The sequence below is a fragment of the Periophthalmus magnuspinnatus genome, chromosome 15, assembly GCF_009829125.3.
Source record: "Periophthalmus magnuspinnatus isolate fPerMag1 chromosome 15, fPerMag1.2.pri, whole genome shotgun sequence".
Classification (NCBI taxonomy): Eukaryota; Metazoa; Chordata; class Actinopteri; order Gobiiformes; family Gobiidae; genus Periophthalmus; species Periophthalmus magnuspinnatus.
Window position 1 is genome coordinate 17,394,039 of NC_047140.1, and position 18,909 is coordinate 17,412,947.

The following is an 18,909-nucleotide window of genomic DNA, read 5'->3' on the forward strand; positions in this document are numbered from 1 at the left end:
AAGCATTTATGTTTGAATATGTTGTGATTTCAAATATATGGATATAATGTACATTTTTTTAATGCCAAAGCAGAGTATTATGAAGACACATTTTGAAATGCCTTTTGAAAAAAATATTGAAATTATTGATGCCAGTTGCAACAGTTCCTAATTTTCTGATAAATATTCAAAAATATCCAAATGCTTTTCAGAATTGAAGACTTTTTTTTTTGCAGATTATTAAGATTACTTTGACACTTAATATTTCATTCTTTAATTTACAGTCATTTAAATTGTACTGAGTTCTTACACATTTAGTGAGCTTGACTAAATCACAAAATAATGCAGGATATCAAATTGCTTGCATATTCCTGATATATTGGTATTAATTTTCCAAACTTGTATAGAGCAATTTATAATAATAATGAGAAAAGAAGAACTGGCTCATTTGCAGTTGCAGTTGAAAAAGGCAAATGAAAATGTATTTTATAAATCTAGATTAAAATATAGGGTAATTCCAGAACTTAGCAAGTAATATTATTATAAACTTGTAATTTTCAGAAGTGTCTTATAACAGGCCTGTTTACTTAAAATGGACACTGAGAACCATTGTAAAGCAGTTATTTGGTATTGGCCTGCTACTGGCCGTAGTGTTCATCTGGCTGTGGCCTGTTGGTTCAATGGATGAAATGAGTTTTGATGTTTTTAAGAGGTTTATAGATTTGGTCTGTCAATAAGCACAGCGCCCCCTACGTCTAATTGCTAAACTGCACCCGTGTAACAGGTTGAATCAACAGCTGCTCAAGAGATCACATGAATGAGATTCCACATATGACTGACTATTCATTTAATTACAGAGGAGTTGTTGTTTGACTGAAAAAATAGAAACATAACCAAATTACAAAAAAAATTATTAAATAAATCAAAAACAAGGGTCATCATTGAAAAGGGCAGAATATGTTTTAAAAATTAAAAAAATAAAATAAAAAAGGCAGCAGAAATACAAAATCTGCATTTCACCTTTCCAATCGTTTTTCGATTTTGAGACATAGGCTACACTACAGAATATACAAATTTTGCTGCAGTTTAATTGTCGGGCCAGTTAACGAAATTCACAAACTAGCAATAAGCTTTAGCAATATGGTGCAACATAAAACAAAGATTAATAATAGCAGAATATGAACTATGATCAAATAAAACAATTATGCATGTAAATAATATGCTAGTAATCATTATAATCAAATTCACACGTTATCTCTGTCTGAATATTGAAAGTTTGAATATTGTGGATAACACTGACACAGTGCGAATGGTGTGTAAAAAAAGACAACCAGATTTTTAGCTCTAATGTTTTTATTGCTCAAGAACTGCATCACCTATGAAGAGGCCAGTCCAGAGATGGGGCTATAGCAGAAGGAAATCTCTATCAGCTGATTTTATTTAAACATGGAGTGAATGAAAGAACTGCGGCTTCAAGATCCTACAATGTACACTCAAAATGACCAGCAGCAACAAAACCGTGAACCAAAATCACACAAGACAATGTAAAAATGCAGGCACGGTGATGTCGAGACAGCAAAATCAACCATAGAAATCAGTATGTAGTGTAAGGTATAGCTTAACCCTGTAATGCTCTTATCTGTAGGCTACAATTATACAAATAAAAGCCTTATTCCCAATGTGTTTTAGAGTCTAACAAGTCAATACCATTTACCAGCATAAAACACACGTCATTCTGTGTGGATACTTGGCACCAAAATGGAGTAACAAATAAGACAAAAATAAAACAGTTTAACCCAAGCCTATCTAAAATATCACATTCAAAGATCCGTAATATAGGTAAATAAGTTAAGAGTAAGAATAATGTGAGTGCTATCATAAACATATCTTATTATATACTTGCATGGTCTATGGCACTGCTTAAAACATTCAGTTAGGCAAAAAAACAAAGAAAATATTGTGTTTCTTTCTGTCTGCTAGCATTTTTAAACATTTTGGTAAAGATTTATAAATTATTTCTTTAAAAAGTACAGTATATAAATTGAAAAGATGTGTCAGGCATGGCAGTGAGTTGGGCACACGACAACTCAAATTGAAGACACAGAACAGCAAAAATTATATATATTTATAACTTGATAGAGGATAGAGGTCTTAAAACGGCACTAAAACCAGCAACAAGTTTATGCTATACTGTCAAATGTACATAAACCTAACAATATAGATATACAACTCTTTTTTGCATTGCACACGGTATTTTTTCTTACATACTGTATGGAAAGTAGCTCTATACACAAAACTAAAAATGGCGTCTTGGTGTCTAAAAGTAGTCGCACTGATTTTGATTAGAGTTTTGGCAAAGAAGAGGCTATACGGCATAGAACACAGTCATTCATGGGCCAGTCCTAAGATTTTTTTTTTCTATTTTGTGAATTTGTTTCCAGGGAATGGGGTTGGCATGTAGCGGTGAGGTCAGCCATGTTGTTGTGTCCAAGTTGAGGGAGTGTTTTATGGGGGGAAAAAAAAGGATTCGGCCATTGAGAAGAGGAGCAGAGGTGGAGTCTTTCGGGGGTTGATGAAGTTGTGTTGTTTCATGGTTGATTTTCACATAGGCGCTTCACGGAAAATCTGCTCCCCCCTTTGGCAACACTTTCCTGGAGAGAAAATGTCAGAACGGTCCTTAAAAAAATAATATTCCAGTTGCAAGTTATGGAGGTTTTTTTTTTTTTTGGAAAAGAAAGTACAAGTGTGTCATAAGGAAATAAACAGAGCTTTTATTTCCTGTTAGTTAATCATGTGACCACCATTTCAAATTTTTAAAGAGACAGTTCAGTTTTGTTAAAGTCTATTGCTCTTCTACTCAAAATACATGATCTGAAGTTATACTATGGTAAGTAACACCAGCAGAAAAAGTAATTAAAATATTGATAACACTTTGTAATAACTGGACTTTAATTAGCCTCAATAAAGCTTGAACAAAATGAACAGTTTAATAAGAAGGATTCAGGCTTAGTACTTCATTAGGGGGTTAGGGTTAGGCCGTTAAAGGGTATTAATTAAAAGTAGCTATTTGTTCATTATGAATCTTTGCTCATGCTTTATTGAGGCTAATTAAAGTGTTTTGGGTTTTTTTATAAAGTGGCACCAAAATACAATATGCTTGTATGGGCTGCGTCCCTGTTCACTTTCTTATGGATGCTATAAGGGATAGGAGTGCAAAATGTAGGGTTAAGTGAATATGTAGTCATTTTCAAATTTTCAAATGTTAAAATTCCACTTTTAAAAATACCCAACAAGTTATTTTCATTGCTAAATTACTCAAACATCTAAGGGTGTATGCAGAAGTTAAAAAAGCAATATTGGTGAAAAAATCTTTTGAATTCCTCTTAAAATGGGAGACAAAACTAGTTTATTTAATGCACTTTATTATAGTTTGCATGTCAATTCAAAGCTAGACATTTGAACAGAGTGCTTGGTTATGGCTCGGTTAAATTAAGATGAGAGTTTATTGTCACTTGCTTGCTATTGTGTTTTTGCTTACGGCTCTTGCAACCTGTAACATTTACAAATCGCTTTAAAAACTGAACAGTCCTTTTAAATGGTGTCACATAAGCACTGAGTCTAATGGAGTGAAAATAAAGTAGAACTGAGCAAATCAAGGGAAACAAAGAGCAAGAATGGAAGTGTTATAGTAAAAAAAATGGATAATTACCACAATATCACTGCACCACACAACACTTGTGCTTATTTGCATTAGGTTTACCTGCCCCCGCTGTTATTCGGAAGGACAGGAAGACAGGCTGCAGGGAGAGAGCGTTAGACATTAGACTCTGACAAATGTTATTGATCCGAAAAAATAAATGACAACGGTGTACTTATAGGCACGCCAAACAGAAAAACAAATTGATGGGCTAAAATGACGATGGTGATATTGAACTGAACTGAATACAATATCATAATATCATAATAAAACTCAAATAATCAATGCTTAAGCTACAACTGAAACGATACTCATCTAAACAAGTATCGATACGGGGCCTATAAGTATCATTGAAGAAACCACTAATATTTTCTGTTGTAAATGGCAAAATGACTGCTTAGAATCAAAATTGAGTTTGAACTTAGTATATTTTTGACACTAGTGTAAATCCCATCTAACAGATATGCCACACTGGTCATAACAATTGATAACATTTATTTTTTAATGTCTTTTAGAAGGAGAGCTATAGAATGCCATTCCGATGCATACTGAGATACGTATCACTGAGAGAGAGAAACAGAGAGTGAGAGAGCGAGAGTGAGACAGAGAGTGAGTGAGAGTGAGATAGAGAGTGAGAGAGAGAGCACAAGCACACATAGACTGTATTAAGTGAGCCCTTGTCCTGTTAGGACTGCCCCGACTCAGAGGTTAAACTCACAGACCAGCGCACCGCATTTTTGTAGCTCGGTGCTAACTACGGCGGACATTTTTTTAAACATAAGCAGCGGTGGTTTTAGCGCTGGTGTGTGTTGGCGGTGTTAGCGACGTTAGTGGTCAGTGTGCTAAGGGTCAGCTCTCATGTACACTCCACTGTGAGTAACGATGAAAGGGACAAACCCGAGGCGCCTGGGTCCACTGTCTGACAGGGAACAAGCACTAGACGTGTATTTAAAATGTAAAGAGAAGGGCGGCCATTTTGACTGTATGAATAAGATTATACCACTAAAAAGCATTATTTAAAGCCATGCATGGAGATGTAGCCTACATCTAACATGGTAAACTACTATATACAAAATCAAATTGTTTCTAACTGTTAAAGTCATGGTCCACTTGGCTTTTTAATCAAGAGGTCTTCAGACAATCAGTTACAGCATGTTATTTAGAGCAGAGGTCAGACTTTGGGTGAATACACTGAAGTATTTTTGGCTCAATGAAAAAATAAATAAAATAAAATCAATATAAAAGGAAAAAATATATATTTTGCCATAGTATCCATCCATAATTACAAAGAATATTTCTTTGTAGTTAAAAAAGTACACTGGATTGGTAATCACTGTTGACAATCAGATGCTACACAGACATTTAATTTCATGAATGAATGAAAAATTGATGCAGGAAACACTGAAGCATTAATAGTTTCTTAAATATGTTTAATTGGAGGATTTTGAGAATTTGATCAGGGCTGTGCTTGTTGGACAGAAAAAAACAAAGTGGTTATTTTGTAATGACCCAAAAAAAAAACAACAGGAAAAAACATAAACATAAATAATTGTAGCAAGCATACAAGTTATAACATATTAAAACAATCTTTCATATGTAGTTGAAGTGGTTACCTTGTGGTCCCCCATGCAGACATTGGGCCCAATGTTATCATACACTATTGACTTCTCTTCATTTTCAGGCTGAGGAGACAAACACAGACCACATGTTAAAAGATTATACTTGTTTTGTTGAATATCCAATGCATCTGTTATGTCATACCCAATTAACCTCAATATGATTACCCTTACCCTTATCTTAAGTAAAATACACAATACTATACTCACGTGTTTCAGCTTCCTGTATATAGACGCCATTTTGAGTACTTTTCTCTTTTTTTCTTTTTAATTTTGAATTGTTAATTGCAACTGTGCTATAAATATATCTTTTGTATCAATCTGAAACCCGTGGATATTTTGGGGTTGAGATAAAGCACATGACAAAAACTTTTGATAAAACTTTAGTCATCTTAAAGAACATCAGTAACTTCTCTTTAAGTTGCTGGTTGAATTCCCATGCTTTATTCAAAACCGGCGCAGTGAAAATGAACGAAACTCAAAAGTCCCTATGTACCATGTTCTGTCATTTCACATAATCACATTTCTCTATCACTTTTAGAAGCACAAAGAATCTATCCCCAATCCAGTAAAAAGCTCATGTCTCCTGAAGCAATCTGGCTTGTCTTGGTCGAACTAAGTACTTTTTGAACAGCCGCCGCCCCTCCCCCCACAGCGCCCCTCGGTGGTCCAACGCTCCTATGCGCTCAGCTGTGTCCCATTTCTGAATAGACACAAGAATGAAGCATATTGTGAAATCCAAATTAACTTCACACCACCACTGGGTCAGTTTTTTTCGCTACCTCAATCTACCTTTACAGACTACAAAAACGCGAGCTCCCAACCGAGATACATTCATCAAACGCAGTGTCGGTAATTCACAAAGGGTAGAAAAATGGTGGATTTTCGGCTTGCATAATCTCTCGACAGATAAACAAATTACCCATAGGAGTTAACAGCGAGAGGGAAAGGAAGCCGTAGCGCGCGCTTGGCTAAACATTCATTATCAGCGGTACCAAGCTAGTGCAACCTTTGGCGTGTTAGGGCTCGGCAAGCAGAAAATAACATGATGGCGAGCTAACCGAGCGCAGCATGATCGATGACGCCACACGCCGCGGTGTTTACGGCCTGGGGTTTGGTTGTGTGTCCGGGGAAAGGCAATCTGGACGCACACACGGCAGTTAGAGTCCCGTATTACAAGCAATTAGCGAGCGCTTGAGGGGGATGAGAGCAAATAGGAGGCCAGCTGTGAGTGGATCAGGCTTCTAACACTATTGAAAAGGGAGATGGGAGATATTACCAATGAAAGAGGGTTAACAAGAGCACTATTTCAAGGGATATAGTGTTTGTGGTATAGAGTGAGGCAGTAATTGAGAAAGGACAGTCAATATGAGTTGAAACAAATTAAGATATGTGTGATTATAGGCTACTTATAAGGCTTATTCAAACTGTGGGAGAGGTGAAACTGGAAGAACTGGACTGGACAATGCAATATAAGAAAAATGTATAAAATAATAGCTCCCTCAATGATAGTAAACAAAACTAAAATGTCTGAAAAATAACCAGCACCAAAGCCGCAAATGTGTTTAAATTATGTTCTCAGAGATTATTGCAAATTCATAAAAACATATGCAAAATAAAAAATAAAAATTCAAAATCACCCTTACGTCATATTGAATCCATTGGCAATTGTGAACTCTTCTTTTGTTAAATAGCCAATGCAACATCTTTATATATAGGAGTTTATTTTATAATATATTATTTTGGAGTTACCACAACAAATAATATTATACACACGCAAACGGAGCTAGAATTTTTTTTTGGAGCACTTCTGGATGAATGAGAGATTACACATACCCAGTGCTAGAGCAAGGTTCAACTACTCTATTGAAGTTTTATTTTAGAGTTGAACCTTTATAGGCATGAAATATTCTGCTATTGGGTTCAGATGACATGAGAATTTTCTATAGGTAAATAATATTTAATACAGAGGGGCAGCTAAAATGAATATTGTTAAAATATGGATTGTAGTTGTAATATACAGTAGTAGGGATAAGGTCCAGAAAGAAATGATCAGATTCAGCCTTAGTGAATTTATCTTTTGAAAATCTCAGACAGTACAGTGTAATCAACAGGAAAAAATAGCTCTTGCCCCACATCTGACATTACGTTAGTGTAAACCACCAATTCCGTGCCCTGTCATTAAGAACAAATCACAATCCCAAGTGTTAAAAGTTACCAAACACCTAACTCAGCCCTCTTGTAAAAGCTAGTAGCTCTACTGTGTCTTTAAACTGTAATGAAATGTATTGGATCCTGGGAAGAAAGCTAAGGAAGGAATTGTTCATTTGTCCCGAACAAAAGAAAGACAAACTTCCTGAGTGGTCTCCTGTTGGGGGCCGTTAGTCCACAATACACCCCAGCTAAACCCCCTCCTCACATCTGCACCACAATGACGCCATGTAACCGAGCCTTATTCAGCAAATTAACTTCATGTGTTATAAAATTAATGACCTCAAACACCAGTGACTATAATGGTGATGAGGCTGTCAAATTAGCCTTGGCTTTGAGTTGTCAATCTGCTGCAGGATTTATGGGCTGACTGTATGTAAATGGCCCATTATTCTCAGAATTCACAAGATTCAGCTGGTGTCTCAATTAAGGCAGAACTAATACTGATTTAGTAGGGATGGCTATGCTAATGATCATACAATAGGAAATGTATATAGTTATAAGAGTCTGTTTTGAAAATGAACTGTTAAAAAAATATCTGTGTATTGAGAGTAGCTTTGGTTTTATTCCCTGTTTTTTTGCAGTTGTGATGGTTATAGTCAATTGAAGGATTAATGCATTTTGAATTTGCGCTAAAAATACAATTATGGGAAGACGAAAAACTTTAACCCATTCTTATTGATTACAAAATTATGTATGACATTAATACATTAATACCTGCTCTGTAACTTGGCCTGGCGGTATCACCTGCGTGTCACCAAGACAGCATCTAGTGGTATTATGTGAGAATACAACATGGGTGAATAGGCCAATCTAATTATAATTTTACAATTTCCAATTCAGCACTGAAGACACACCTTGAAAAGCATCAGCTTGGGCTACAAAGTGGAAAAGGTTTGACTGGTGCTTGAGGTGAAAGACTCACAAAACACCAAGGCTAAAGTTTGTACTGAGAAAATGTGATGCAGATCAGGCAATGCAGCAGGCTACAACCCGTTTGAACCACCAGGAGGACGTAGGAATAGTACAAAATGGTAGAGTAGGTCTCAGTTGGGGAAAACAGCTAAAATGTGATCTAAGGTCACAGAAGCAGAGAGAAAAAGGCTGAGAGTCCTTAAGGTTTCGAAGGAGGAAAAGGAAGGCTAAAGAGCCAAAGCGGTGAGCCAATCCAAGCAAGGGAGATGGATGACATGGGAGGGTGTGATCGAGGGAACCATCTTATGGGCTGATCCACCTACGATACCCTTCAAAGCCCACAAACCCTGCACCAATGGTATGGCACAGAAGAATTCAGCAAAATCCAAGCTCAAAACATGTGCTCTCTAACCGCAAAACTCCTTTCACTCAGGGCTGCTATGGATGACACCATGACCAAGTCCTGTGGAAGCTAGTTGAGGTCATTGAGGCGTGCAGGGTTGAAGCAAATAAGACTAGCTCAACATCTTCAGTCCAGTTTCTTAGCCAAGGAAGAGAGGCACTTGGCAGCATCAGCTAAGACAAATCTCTGCGGCCACCAGGAGGAGAGTGAGAGATGAGGACTGATCTTAAGTTCCTAGAGCAGATCACAACTACATCCCTCCACCCAACATCACAAAGGCCATAATCATGGCAGAGCTAACGGTGCCCTGAGTGGTAGGGAGATGCCCCTACCACTGCTCCACCACCTAGAGATGTTCCAGGATTAAAGGAGTGAAGACCTTGCAACTGCCCAAATGGCACTGGTGGAAGTCCGGCAAGCAGAATTGTATAAAAATCTGGTTCCTTCACAGACTATTATTAGATTTTTTATTAAATACATATGTGTTGGCTAATGGTTAAGTAAATATGCAAATAGTACATTCTAGTGCTCCCTAAAGGCAATATTCTTACAGAAAAATGTCATGCATTTAGAAATAGGTTTCATTTGTTTTCAATAAGTCATCAATTCTGTAGCAAGCATGAGAATCCTCTCCATTGTATTGTGTTTGGGAGTACTATTTTATTAACCATCCCGTGTTTTGAAAAAATACAGCAAATGTTCAACTCTGTCTTCTTTTGACACAATCAGAGAGAACAGACTTTGGTAGAGCACAGACACAAGAGAAGCAGCAGATTGGCTGAGAGGGACAGTGTTTGAATGGATTTGAACTAAAGAGGAGGCTTAATGAAGAAAAGGGGCCCTGCTCTATAAGGGCCTGCGTGTATAAACTGTTCAAATGGACCAAAAGGCTTAACTCTGCAAACAAATAATTCAAATTCACCTCATCCTCCATCTGTGTGCTGACAGACGGCACCAGGCAGTAATGGGGAAGGGACGCAAAGTTATGGTAGGCAATGATCAGTGGTGTAGTGGTTAAGACCCTCGCATCACAGCAAGAAATTCCTGAGTTTGGTACTTGTACCAGAAACCTTTTATGTGGAGTTTGCTTGTTCTCCCAATATCTGTGTATCATATCACCTGCTGAAGCAGTAGTCCCATAGACTGCATGGAGAAAAATCTAAGTCAAAATCTACTTAAACTTCAGAGGGTTATACTTTACTTCCCTAATACTGTTCTTTCATTGGACCATTTTTGGACAGGAACATCCCCTAAAAGAGGTGCAACAATCTAGGTCTAAACCAGGATTACCACAGGTCTACACTAGGTCTACACTAGGTCTATACTAGGTGTAAACCAGGTGTAAACCAGGTGTAAACCAGGTGTAAACCAGGTGTAAACCAGGTGTAAACCAGGTGTAAACCAGGTGTAAACCAGGTGTAAACCAGGTTTGAATCAGGTCTGAACTGAGTCAACACCTTTGATATATATTGACCATTCAGCCCAGGAACATCCAAGAAGAGCTGTGATTTTAAAGAAGGTCTGACCGAGATGCCAACTTCTCACAGTTTTTTTTAATTTATTTTGCAATATCTCCTCTACCTTTATCAATAATCGCCCCACTTCACAAGTTCTCAGGTCCCATTTACTTTACTTTCAGTGGTCACAAAACATTCCAAGATTTGAGCTCTGAAGTTAGTAAACACAAATTGTTTTAACAGAAATTACCTTTAAAACCAGGTCTCGTGCCGAAGGAGACATGACGATTCGGTCACACCAGGCGGGACATCTGGTGTTCATGTACTGCTTGCCCTGGCTGCTGTCTTCACTGTACGGATAGCTGCGAGGATCAAAAAGAGCAAATATGAGTTCACTTCAAATATATTTACTCATGACCAATATAATCTCAAGTGCCTGACAGAAATCCAGACAAATCCATGGTTTGGTACATACAGCATTTGGCAGCAGTAAGAAGCACAACAAAAAAATCCATGTACTAAAATTTGATCAATCATCATCATCATCATCATCTATATTGCTAAAATGAGTATCTAGTTTCGGCATTAGTTTTAGAATTGATTAGTATTTGGTTTTCGATACTTTTGACAACCCTAATAATAGGCTAAAGCTACAACTATCTAATAAGAACTTATAGCCCAAGATCTGGAGTGGAATCCCCCCCGAATACAATACCAAAACCCACTGTTCCTGTCTCAGTGGCATAAGAAAAACGGGTCTAATGCAGAGGACAAAATGCAGGACAATAAAATATACTTTAACCTAATAGAAATGTATCCAAAAGACATGAGCAAGATTTGAACACGTTACCCTGTGGTTGGAAGGTTGGAACTTAGCAACAGAGCCAATGAGTGATCCAAGTATATCACCTGTTAATTCGTCTAAAAACTCATCTTTTTGTCATATTGCATGCTGTACAATCACAAGTGAACACCTCATATCTTGAATGTTATAAAAGACTACACATAGCCTGATGACACTATAACAGTCTTGTAAATCTTCCTAAATTAGATTTACAAGGCAAGATTACAAAGATTTTCTAATTAAACTAAAATGATGGCAGAGTAAAAGGCGGTTCGGAAAAGCTATTAACAGTTAATGAACAAAATGAAGGAGAATCACTATTGACATCTTTATGAGTAAGATCTATGAGACGGAGATCACAGCGTTCTCCATAGAAACAGCAGGTCCATTACAAAGACCGGCATCGCACTAATCTTTCGTTCAACACTCGGATGGCTCAATCAGGGTGGCGCTCCTCTGCCAACTGTACACAAGTTGCGAAGGATCGGAAAACAAGAACACAGGAAAAATGGATCACCTGCATGGGTTAAAATGACTTCAACTCCAATCGTTTGATCGTTTCAACCATGGAATTAATTACCAACACGAATTGAAGGATTTATTTAAAGTACACATTTAAAACAGGAAAACAATTTGCATTTTGTGCTATTCATGCAGAACAAAATGGATGGCTGTTTTATGGGCGGGGGATATTGACAAACAAGAATATCTTAACATTATTATAGTATCAGATATCGGAGATCTATCCAACAGAATGTGCTAAAGCATGTATTAGTTGAGGTTCAAAAAATGTAAAATTACCCAGAAAAGTACAGAATTATCACTCTACACCCTTGTTTTGAAGTTTACAACACATGAGTAGGCCGATATTATAAACAATATTGACTACTTATTAAAAAAAAAAAAAAAAAAATCAGTATTCCAATTCTGCACATTTTCAAAAACACATTCACACAGTTAGCAATATTTTAATAATCTATCCACCTCTAATTTGCATTATTACATCATATTTATTGTCAATTTTTTTATTTGGATTCCAGAAACACGAGCAACCACAAGCTAATGAGCATTACAATGATAAAATCCAGGCTTGCTATTAAAAACACATTATCCACTGCAAAGCCACTGTCTGGGAACAATGGAGCGATATTAGGCACTGAGGCGTGCTTCAGATAGAGATTTACATTGTTGAGAATTCAATTTGGCCAAACGGTATCGCAGCTATCCCATTTGTTTGTCTGGGCCGTAACATCAGGCTTACACAGTGTAAAACCAATCCAATTTGCTCCTTGAGTGAGACCACTGCTAAGTGTAGTGGAACAGCCAGGAGCTCTGATACAGCCCAGAGGAGATAATGGAGAAATAAAGACCAGGCTGGGATTATAATTCATCACAGGAGAAGACTGGAGACTGTGGAATCAGTTAATGGCCATTTTGTTTGTCGTGTTTTATTAAGAGTTTTAGATACAGAAAGATGCCAGCTTGCTAATATAGATGATAATTCAGTCGATACAATAGAGAGGTCTGTATCTTTTCCCATAAATAGAAAGAATAAAACCATACTATTTATTTAAAGGTGCACTGTGTAACTTTTCCTTGTGAATACATGCAATCTGCTTGTCTCCATGGATATGTTATTGCTTTGCCAATGTTCCATAGTGTGACATTGATCTATATCTATTTTGTACTTATTCATGTACATGTGTTTTTATAGCTGAAACTATACACAGTGAAAAGAGGTATTACAATCTCAAATGAACCTACCTTAACCTACAGATAGAAGACACATACAAGTTTTTCTTCATTCTGGACAGGCCATGCCTCATGTAAAGCTCAGAACCTCCAGAGTTCACTCACTGAGCTGCAGAGGCTGCACTAGCACTGATTAATGCTTAATGATTAATACAATCTCAATAGGACTTCCTGATAAAATTAAATAAGTAAATGAATAAATGATTGTCTGCAAGTGGCAGAGAGAGTCATTTTAGGTTTAAACTAACTGGATTTCATGATTGCAACTGACAACCCAAATGAGGCTCATTCTGCTTTCTGTTTGGATAATCGTCTTGAGAACCAAAACATTAAAATTATAATAAACAACATGACCATCATGTCTAGTGCTTTTCTAACTAACACATAAATCAGCATTATTATCAGTAAAAACTATATTTGATTTTAACATGTTTATCTTATATCTTGGGACACAGTTAGGTCATATTTATGTACCGGTAATTTAAAATCAAAATCTATCTTACATACAGTTTCATAAGTGAGTAAAAGATTGCACTCATTTATCATTTTAACTGAGAGTGTGAACACTGCTAAACTGCAAACATTCCCACATCATCTCAGCTGTCTATGGGGTTAGAACATTAGGCACTATAATGCACCCCCACTCAGCACCCCCTACCAGGTGAACAAACTGACCTGCTGTGGCCTACTTAGAGAAGAGCCCTGCCTCCAATTAGCATTAATAGCCTTTAAACCATGGGGGAAATGCATGACTGTTTTGGTATGCTAATCGTTATAAAAGAGGGGCTAGAGAATGGGATGGGATACAGGCAGCAGCAGCTCTGGAGATGATCCCTGATCAGGCTGAAAGAGGCTGAAACAGAGCAAACCTTCAAAGGGGATTGTGACTTCAGGGTGGCCCAAACACGGCTGCTTCCTGAGGGATGGACCGCGCCACTAAACACCCAACAATGCTCCAGTCAGCTGCACTTACTATGGCTTTATTGACTCACACAAGCACCAGAGGCCATTTTGGTGCTAAAGAGATGGAGAGAGATTTGGTTACACTGGCAATGGACTGACAAGCTTCATCAAATCTTGCTTCACAAACTGTATTTTATCCCTCTCTTCACTAGAATTAAAAGGTGCATTTGTTGAAACAACTTTCGTATTGTGCATTGAGGCCAGATGACCTAACTGCGGTTTAAATTACTCTCAAGCAATCATCCAATGAAGTATTTCCTTTTATTAATATTTTAGTAACTTGTATTCAAGATATTTATTTATACAGACTCTTGTTGCTGTTGATTCACCTCAGCTTTATCTCTAACAGCTTAATCTGAGAGAACATGCTACACAATCTATTTTCATAGTACGTTCTTTGCTATGCGATAGGGCAAGAATGGAGTGTGTTTGTGTAGTGTTGCGTGCAAATCCTAAACCTCCTTTAATCTAATCTCATGATGTTTACATCCTTCAACACTTAAAGATCCTATGTTACACAAAATTTACTGTAGTGAGCTTTAAGTCATGTTATAATGTTGTTACCTCCTCAAAACATACCTGGAGTTTTGTTTCATTCACATATGTTTGAGTAATCCTTGATCAAAGGGCATTTTGAAAGACATCTCTAAAGCTCAAAATGTCATTTCACCTTGTGAAATTACTTTTAGTTGGCGAGTCCAAGGCTGAAATTATCAAAAAAAATTGTGAAAGTGTATGGAGTTTAAAAACACAGTGGAGCACTTCTTGTATTACCACATGACATCACAAGTGTTTCCTGTTTGAGATAAGAACATATTTAGAAGCCTAAATACGCAAGATTTGTGTGTTAAACATGTGCGAACAGAACAAAACACAACTCTGGATATATTTTTGATTGACAACATTATAACATAGATAAGAAAATAGTGTAATATGGGTCCTTTAAAGTCTCGTTTTTCAAGAAGGACCAGTTGAAAGAAAGAATAAGCAAAAGTAAAAACCCAACATACTGTCATTTTGTCCTTAGGCAAGACACTGGAACCAACATGAATGTGGTGTGCGAGTGACTGACTGATGGTGGTCAGAGGGGCAGATGGCACAGATTGGCAGCCTTACTTCTGTTAGTCTAACCCCAGGGCAGCTATGGCTATGAATAAGGCTGGGCACATAAGCCTGGTATCATAACTGTGGTCATTGAACATTTACTATATTGCTAACCTAAAATCTCAATTACTCCAACCATGACTTACTGCTTTACTTACTGACAAAAGCACCAATTCTGGAGTTAAAAAACCAGAGTTGTGTTCCTAACAAAGCACTGATAACAAACTTCCTCAGAATCCACTCCAGACACTTCCGATGTGGTTAAAATAGGCTGGATTGGTCATTAAAAGGTCATATAGCCTTCGCTGTAGTCTTTCTGTGTTGCCGCACCCTCCATTGGCTGCCACTCAGATAACATGGACCCATAATGCAACAGTAAACAGTGCGGTGTCGCGTTGGGGTTAAATGATTAATGTGTGCGATTAGCTTTAGACAAACTTATCACAGAGACAAACATGGCGGAGGGTGTGTGGGCCGTGAGCAGCTCGGAGCATAGCAGCCACTCACTGACAGTAATAAGAGTAATCACACTAATTAATGTCTACAGCTGATAAGGCCTGTGCGCGAGGACTGGCCCTTAAGGTACACAGACAGATGTAGGAGAAGGCAGTTGCATTTATTGCTTTATTATAATAAGAACTGAACATATACTTTAAATCATTTGTCATATATTTAGATCATGATAACCTTGTTCCTTATATCCTTATGTCAATACTTTAACTAAAAACTAAACCAATTCATTCACATTCTAGACCTGCGAAGCTTAAACTGCTTGTATCAAATACCACATAAAAATATAACAAATTACTACCTTAAATGCACTTAAGTATAAATCAGGGGTGTCCAAACTTTTCTCATTCAGGGTCAGACATAAAAACACAAAAAAGCTAAGGGCCAGTTGAGCCATAGACTGTTCACCAATACAGTGAATACTTCAAATGTGTATTATTATTACAAGTTGAACCACTAGATCTTTATTCATACTTACATCCTCAGTGGGACACATTAAATATTTGATACGGGCTTGTTAAAGTAGATTTTCAGAAATATACAGTAAAAAGTACTGTTCAAGGTAATATGGGCCAATTCAGCTGGAAGCTTGAGGGCCAAGAAAAATTGGTCTGAGGGCCGCATTTGGCCCCCGGGCCACAGTTTGTGCATGCCTGGTCTAAATGATGACTGGATCTCAAAAAGCCTTAGTGAACAACCAGGACTAAACTAGGACTAAAACAGGATTCATCATAGGACTGTTACTGTAGGTTTAAATCAGATCTAAATGAATGATTCTGCGAGAAAAGTCAAGACTGAACCAAATCTAAATGAGTAAAAAAAACAAAAAACAGGCAACGTTAAAAGGCCCATATTACAATATTTTTTTGTTTATGAATTGTTATAATATTGTTTATTTCACACACGTTTAACACACAAACCCTGCTGAGTTCTTCTCTCAAACAGAAAACACTCTGTTGCACCTTGTGATGTCATGTGGTAATACAGGAAGTGCTCCACTCTGTTTTTAGATTCCATAAACCTTCACTAGAATCATCTGGATCATTTCAGCCCTGGGATTGCCCGTCTCTACTGAACTAAAGGTAAAAGTAGCTGTTAACTTGAAACCTACCACTTCATGACATCACAAGGTGGAACAAAGCATTTTGAGCTTTGGAGATGTGGACAGACATAATAAAAAGTTACTCAAACATGCGTGAGTGAAACAAAATATAACTTCAGGTATGTTTTTAATGAGGTAAAACAATTCTAACATGTCTTAAAGCTCACAAGAATGCATGTTTGCATAATATAGGACATTTAGAGCAGGTAGAGATTTCAGTACAAAGTTACCTGGAGCCCATTCACGTATCACATGTGTCTTTAAATATCATTTGTGAGGAGATGTGTGTAGTCTTACAGTTATGAATCCCTGATCTAAAGGATTATTGAGCTCCAGTAATGCCATGTAGGATCAGGGGCAATGTAATAATAGTTTACAGATTAATATTTCACTATAAACTCATAGTTCAAAATAGCTACGGTAAGCGTGTCATTTTGTGTCACTGGAATATGGCATCGCCCCTTCATTAACTTGTTTGACTTAAACTAGGCCTGTCACGATAACAAATTTTGAAGTTTGATTTATTACTGAAGCAAATATAGATGATAAATGATCATATTAGAACTAGAAAAGGTACACACGATAAATACTGACCAAAAATATATTGTTCCAGCTTTCATTCATTGAAGAATAAGTTGATATAGCAACTACAAGCCTAACTTAAACAATTTCAACACACCTCATATATGTCCACAGTTGTGTTTAGACTTTGCACCAATATTATATAAGGATAATCAGATGGTGTCTCACATTGTAGTAAATATTATTTCACAACAAAAGCATATGACGTGGACGGCTGCTCCACACTTCCTCCTAACACATTCTTCGACAGTCTCACCTACTTTTACACCATAGACTTTTACACCATAGGGTTTTGACACAGCGGCATTAGTGACAGGTTAAACAGTGGGCCTTTCAGCTGTTCACTTTGTAATGAGGGTCATAATACGGGCTGAATACAGGCAGGGCAGGAAGCACTGATAAGAAGTAAAATCAGGGCCACAGGTCAAGGGGGCGGAGCAACGAGAGGAGGAGGCTCGGTAGACTGGGACCGGCTGGAATTTACTATTACTCAATTAAAACTCCATATTATATAGGAAACAATATGATAGTTTGAAGGCGCTGTACCTAGGGCTGATATGAAAAAAAAAATATCACAATTTTTGTAGTCATATTGACCAATTTTGATTTTCAATTCACAAAAAACAAAAAAACTAAATTAAAATGGCTCTTAGTACTGATTTCATGAACATAAACAAGCAAACTTTTAAATCAGTGCAATTCAAACCTAAAAAATACACTTTTTTTCCTCCAAAGTCTAACCTCTGCTCCAAATCACATGCTTTAAATAACAGAGGATTGGCTGTAGACCTCTTGATTCAAAAACCCCAACACACGTCAATGATGATTAGCCACGCCCTATCTCTGTACCTGTTTTCTTTCTGATGTCTTATAAATGCAAACTAGCTTAACAGTTTGCAGTGGTACAGTTGCTAATTATTCACTACAATTAGTTTATAAGTGTATTTCACAACATTCAGAGACCAGAGTGAGTTTTACCATCACAGTAGCTCAGTTGGTAGAGTGTTTTTTCACTCATCTGAAGGTTGCAGGTTCGAATCCCGCTTTTGACATAAACATCATTGGTACACTGTGTTTGTGTACACTGGTGTATGAACGTGTGTGTGAATGGGGGAGTAGTTCCTTGATGTAAACCGCTTTGGGGTGGAAAAGCGAAATATAAATATGTGACCATTTAGCATTTACTCATAATGCTAACAATAATTAGCATGCTAACAGCCACACTTCCTGGTCCATGACAAAAATGCGCACATCGGTTTAAATAGTCTAAGTAACCCTAACTCCGGTACCGGGAAAATAAATAAATTTATAGTAAATCTATAGTAAATTATTTCGATTATAATCTATTGTTTTGATGATATGATTCTTAAGCAGATCAAATTTACTACAAATAACTTTTCTGTTTAATTACACAGTGGTAATGAAGTTCTTTGCTACAGATGGGACAGTCGATCATACAAAATAAAGCATTTGAAGTATAGCCATTTTTACACCCATTTGTTCCATAGTTTTTGTCCCCATGTTAGTCTGGAGCTTTCTGGGGAGCCTTGTAAAACACAACAGACCAGCACTAGTCCACACAGATGAGCCAAACTCCATCAATAACATGTGTTTGCTCCAGTACTGTGCTGTGTAAATGAGGCTCACAGGCACCGCTCAGGCTACAGGCAGTTCAAACACAGAAATGCCATGAGTACAGCATGTTTCGCTCTTTAACCCCTCTAAACTTGTCCAAGAATCCACATGTTATCAGTATATGTAATCTTGTAGCAGT

The 18,909-nt window shown here is 37.2% G+C and overlaps 1 protein-coding gene across 2 annotated transcripts in view; it reads right to left on the minus strand.

Moving 5' to 3' along the window:
* Window positions 1-1,320: 1,320 nt before the first annotated feature.
* The window catches only part of LOC117382438 (inositol polyphosphate-5-phosphatase A), a 228,377-nt gene continuing 210,788 nt past the window's right edge, over window positions 1,321-18,909 (minus strand). Inside the window, exons 13-16 of one of the 2 annotated variants that reach the window (XM_033979617.2) lie at window positions 10,529-10,640; window positions 5,290-5,358; window positions 3,740-3,776; window positions 1,321-2,630 (exon numbers count right to left, since the gene is read on the minus strand). In XM_033979617.2, coding sequence (XP_033835508.1) covers window positions 2,581-2,630; window positions 3,740-3,776; window positions 5,290-5,358; window positions 10,529-10,640 — 268 coding nt within the window. In that variant the 3' untranslated portion in view covers window positions 1,321-2,580. Of the gene's footprint in view, window positions 2,631-3,688; window positions 3,777-5,289; window positions 5,359-10,528; window positions 10,641-18,909 lie in introns of both variants that reach the window. The other variant, XM_033979618.2, reaches the window with a different exon arrangement.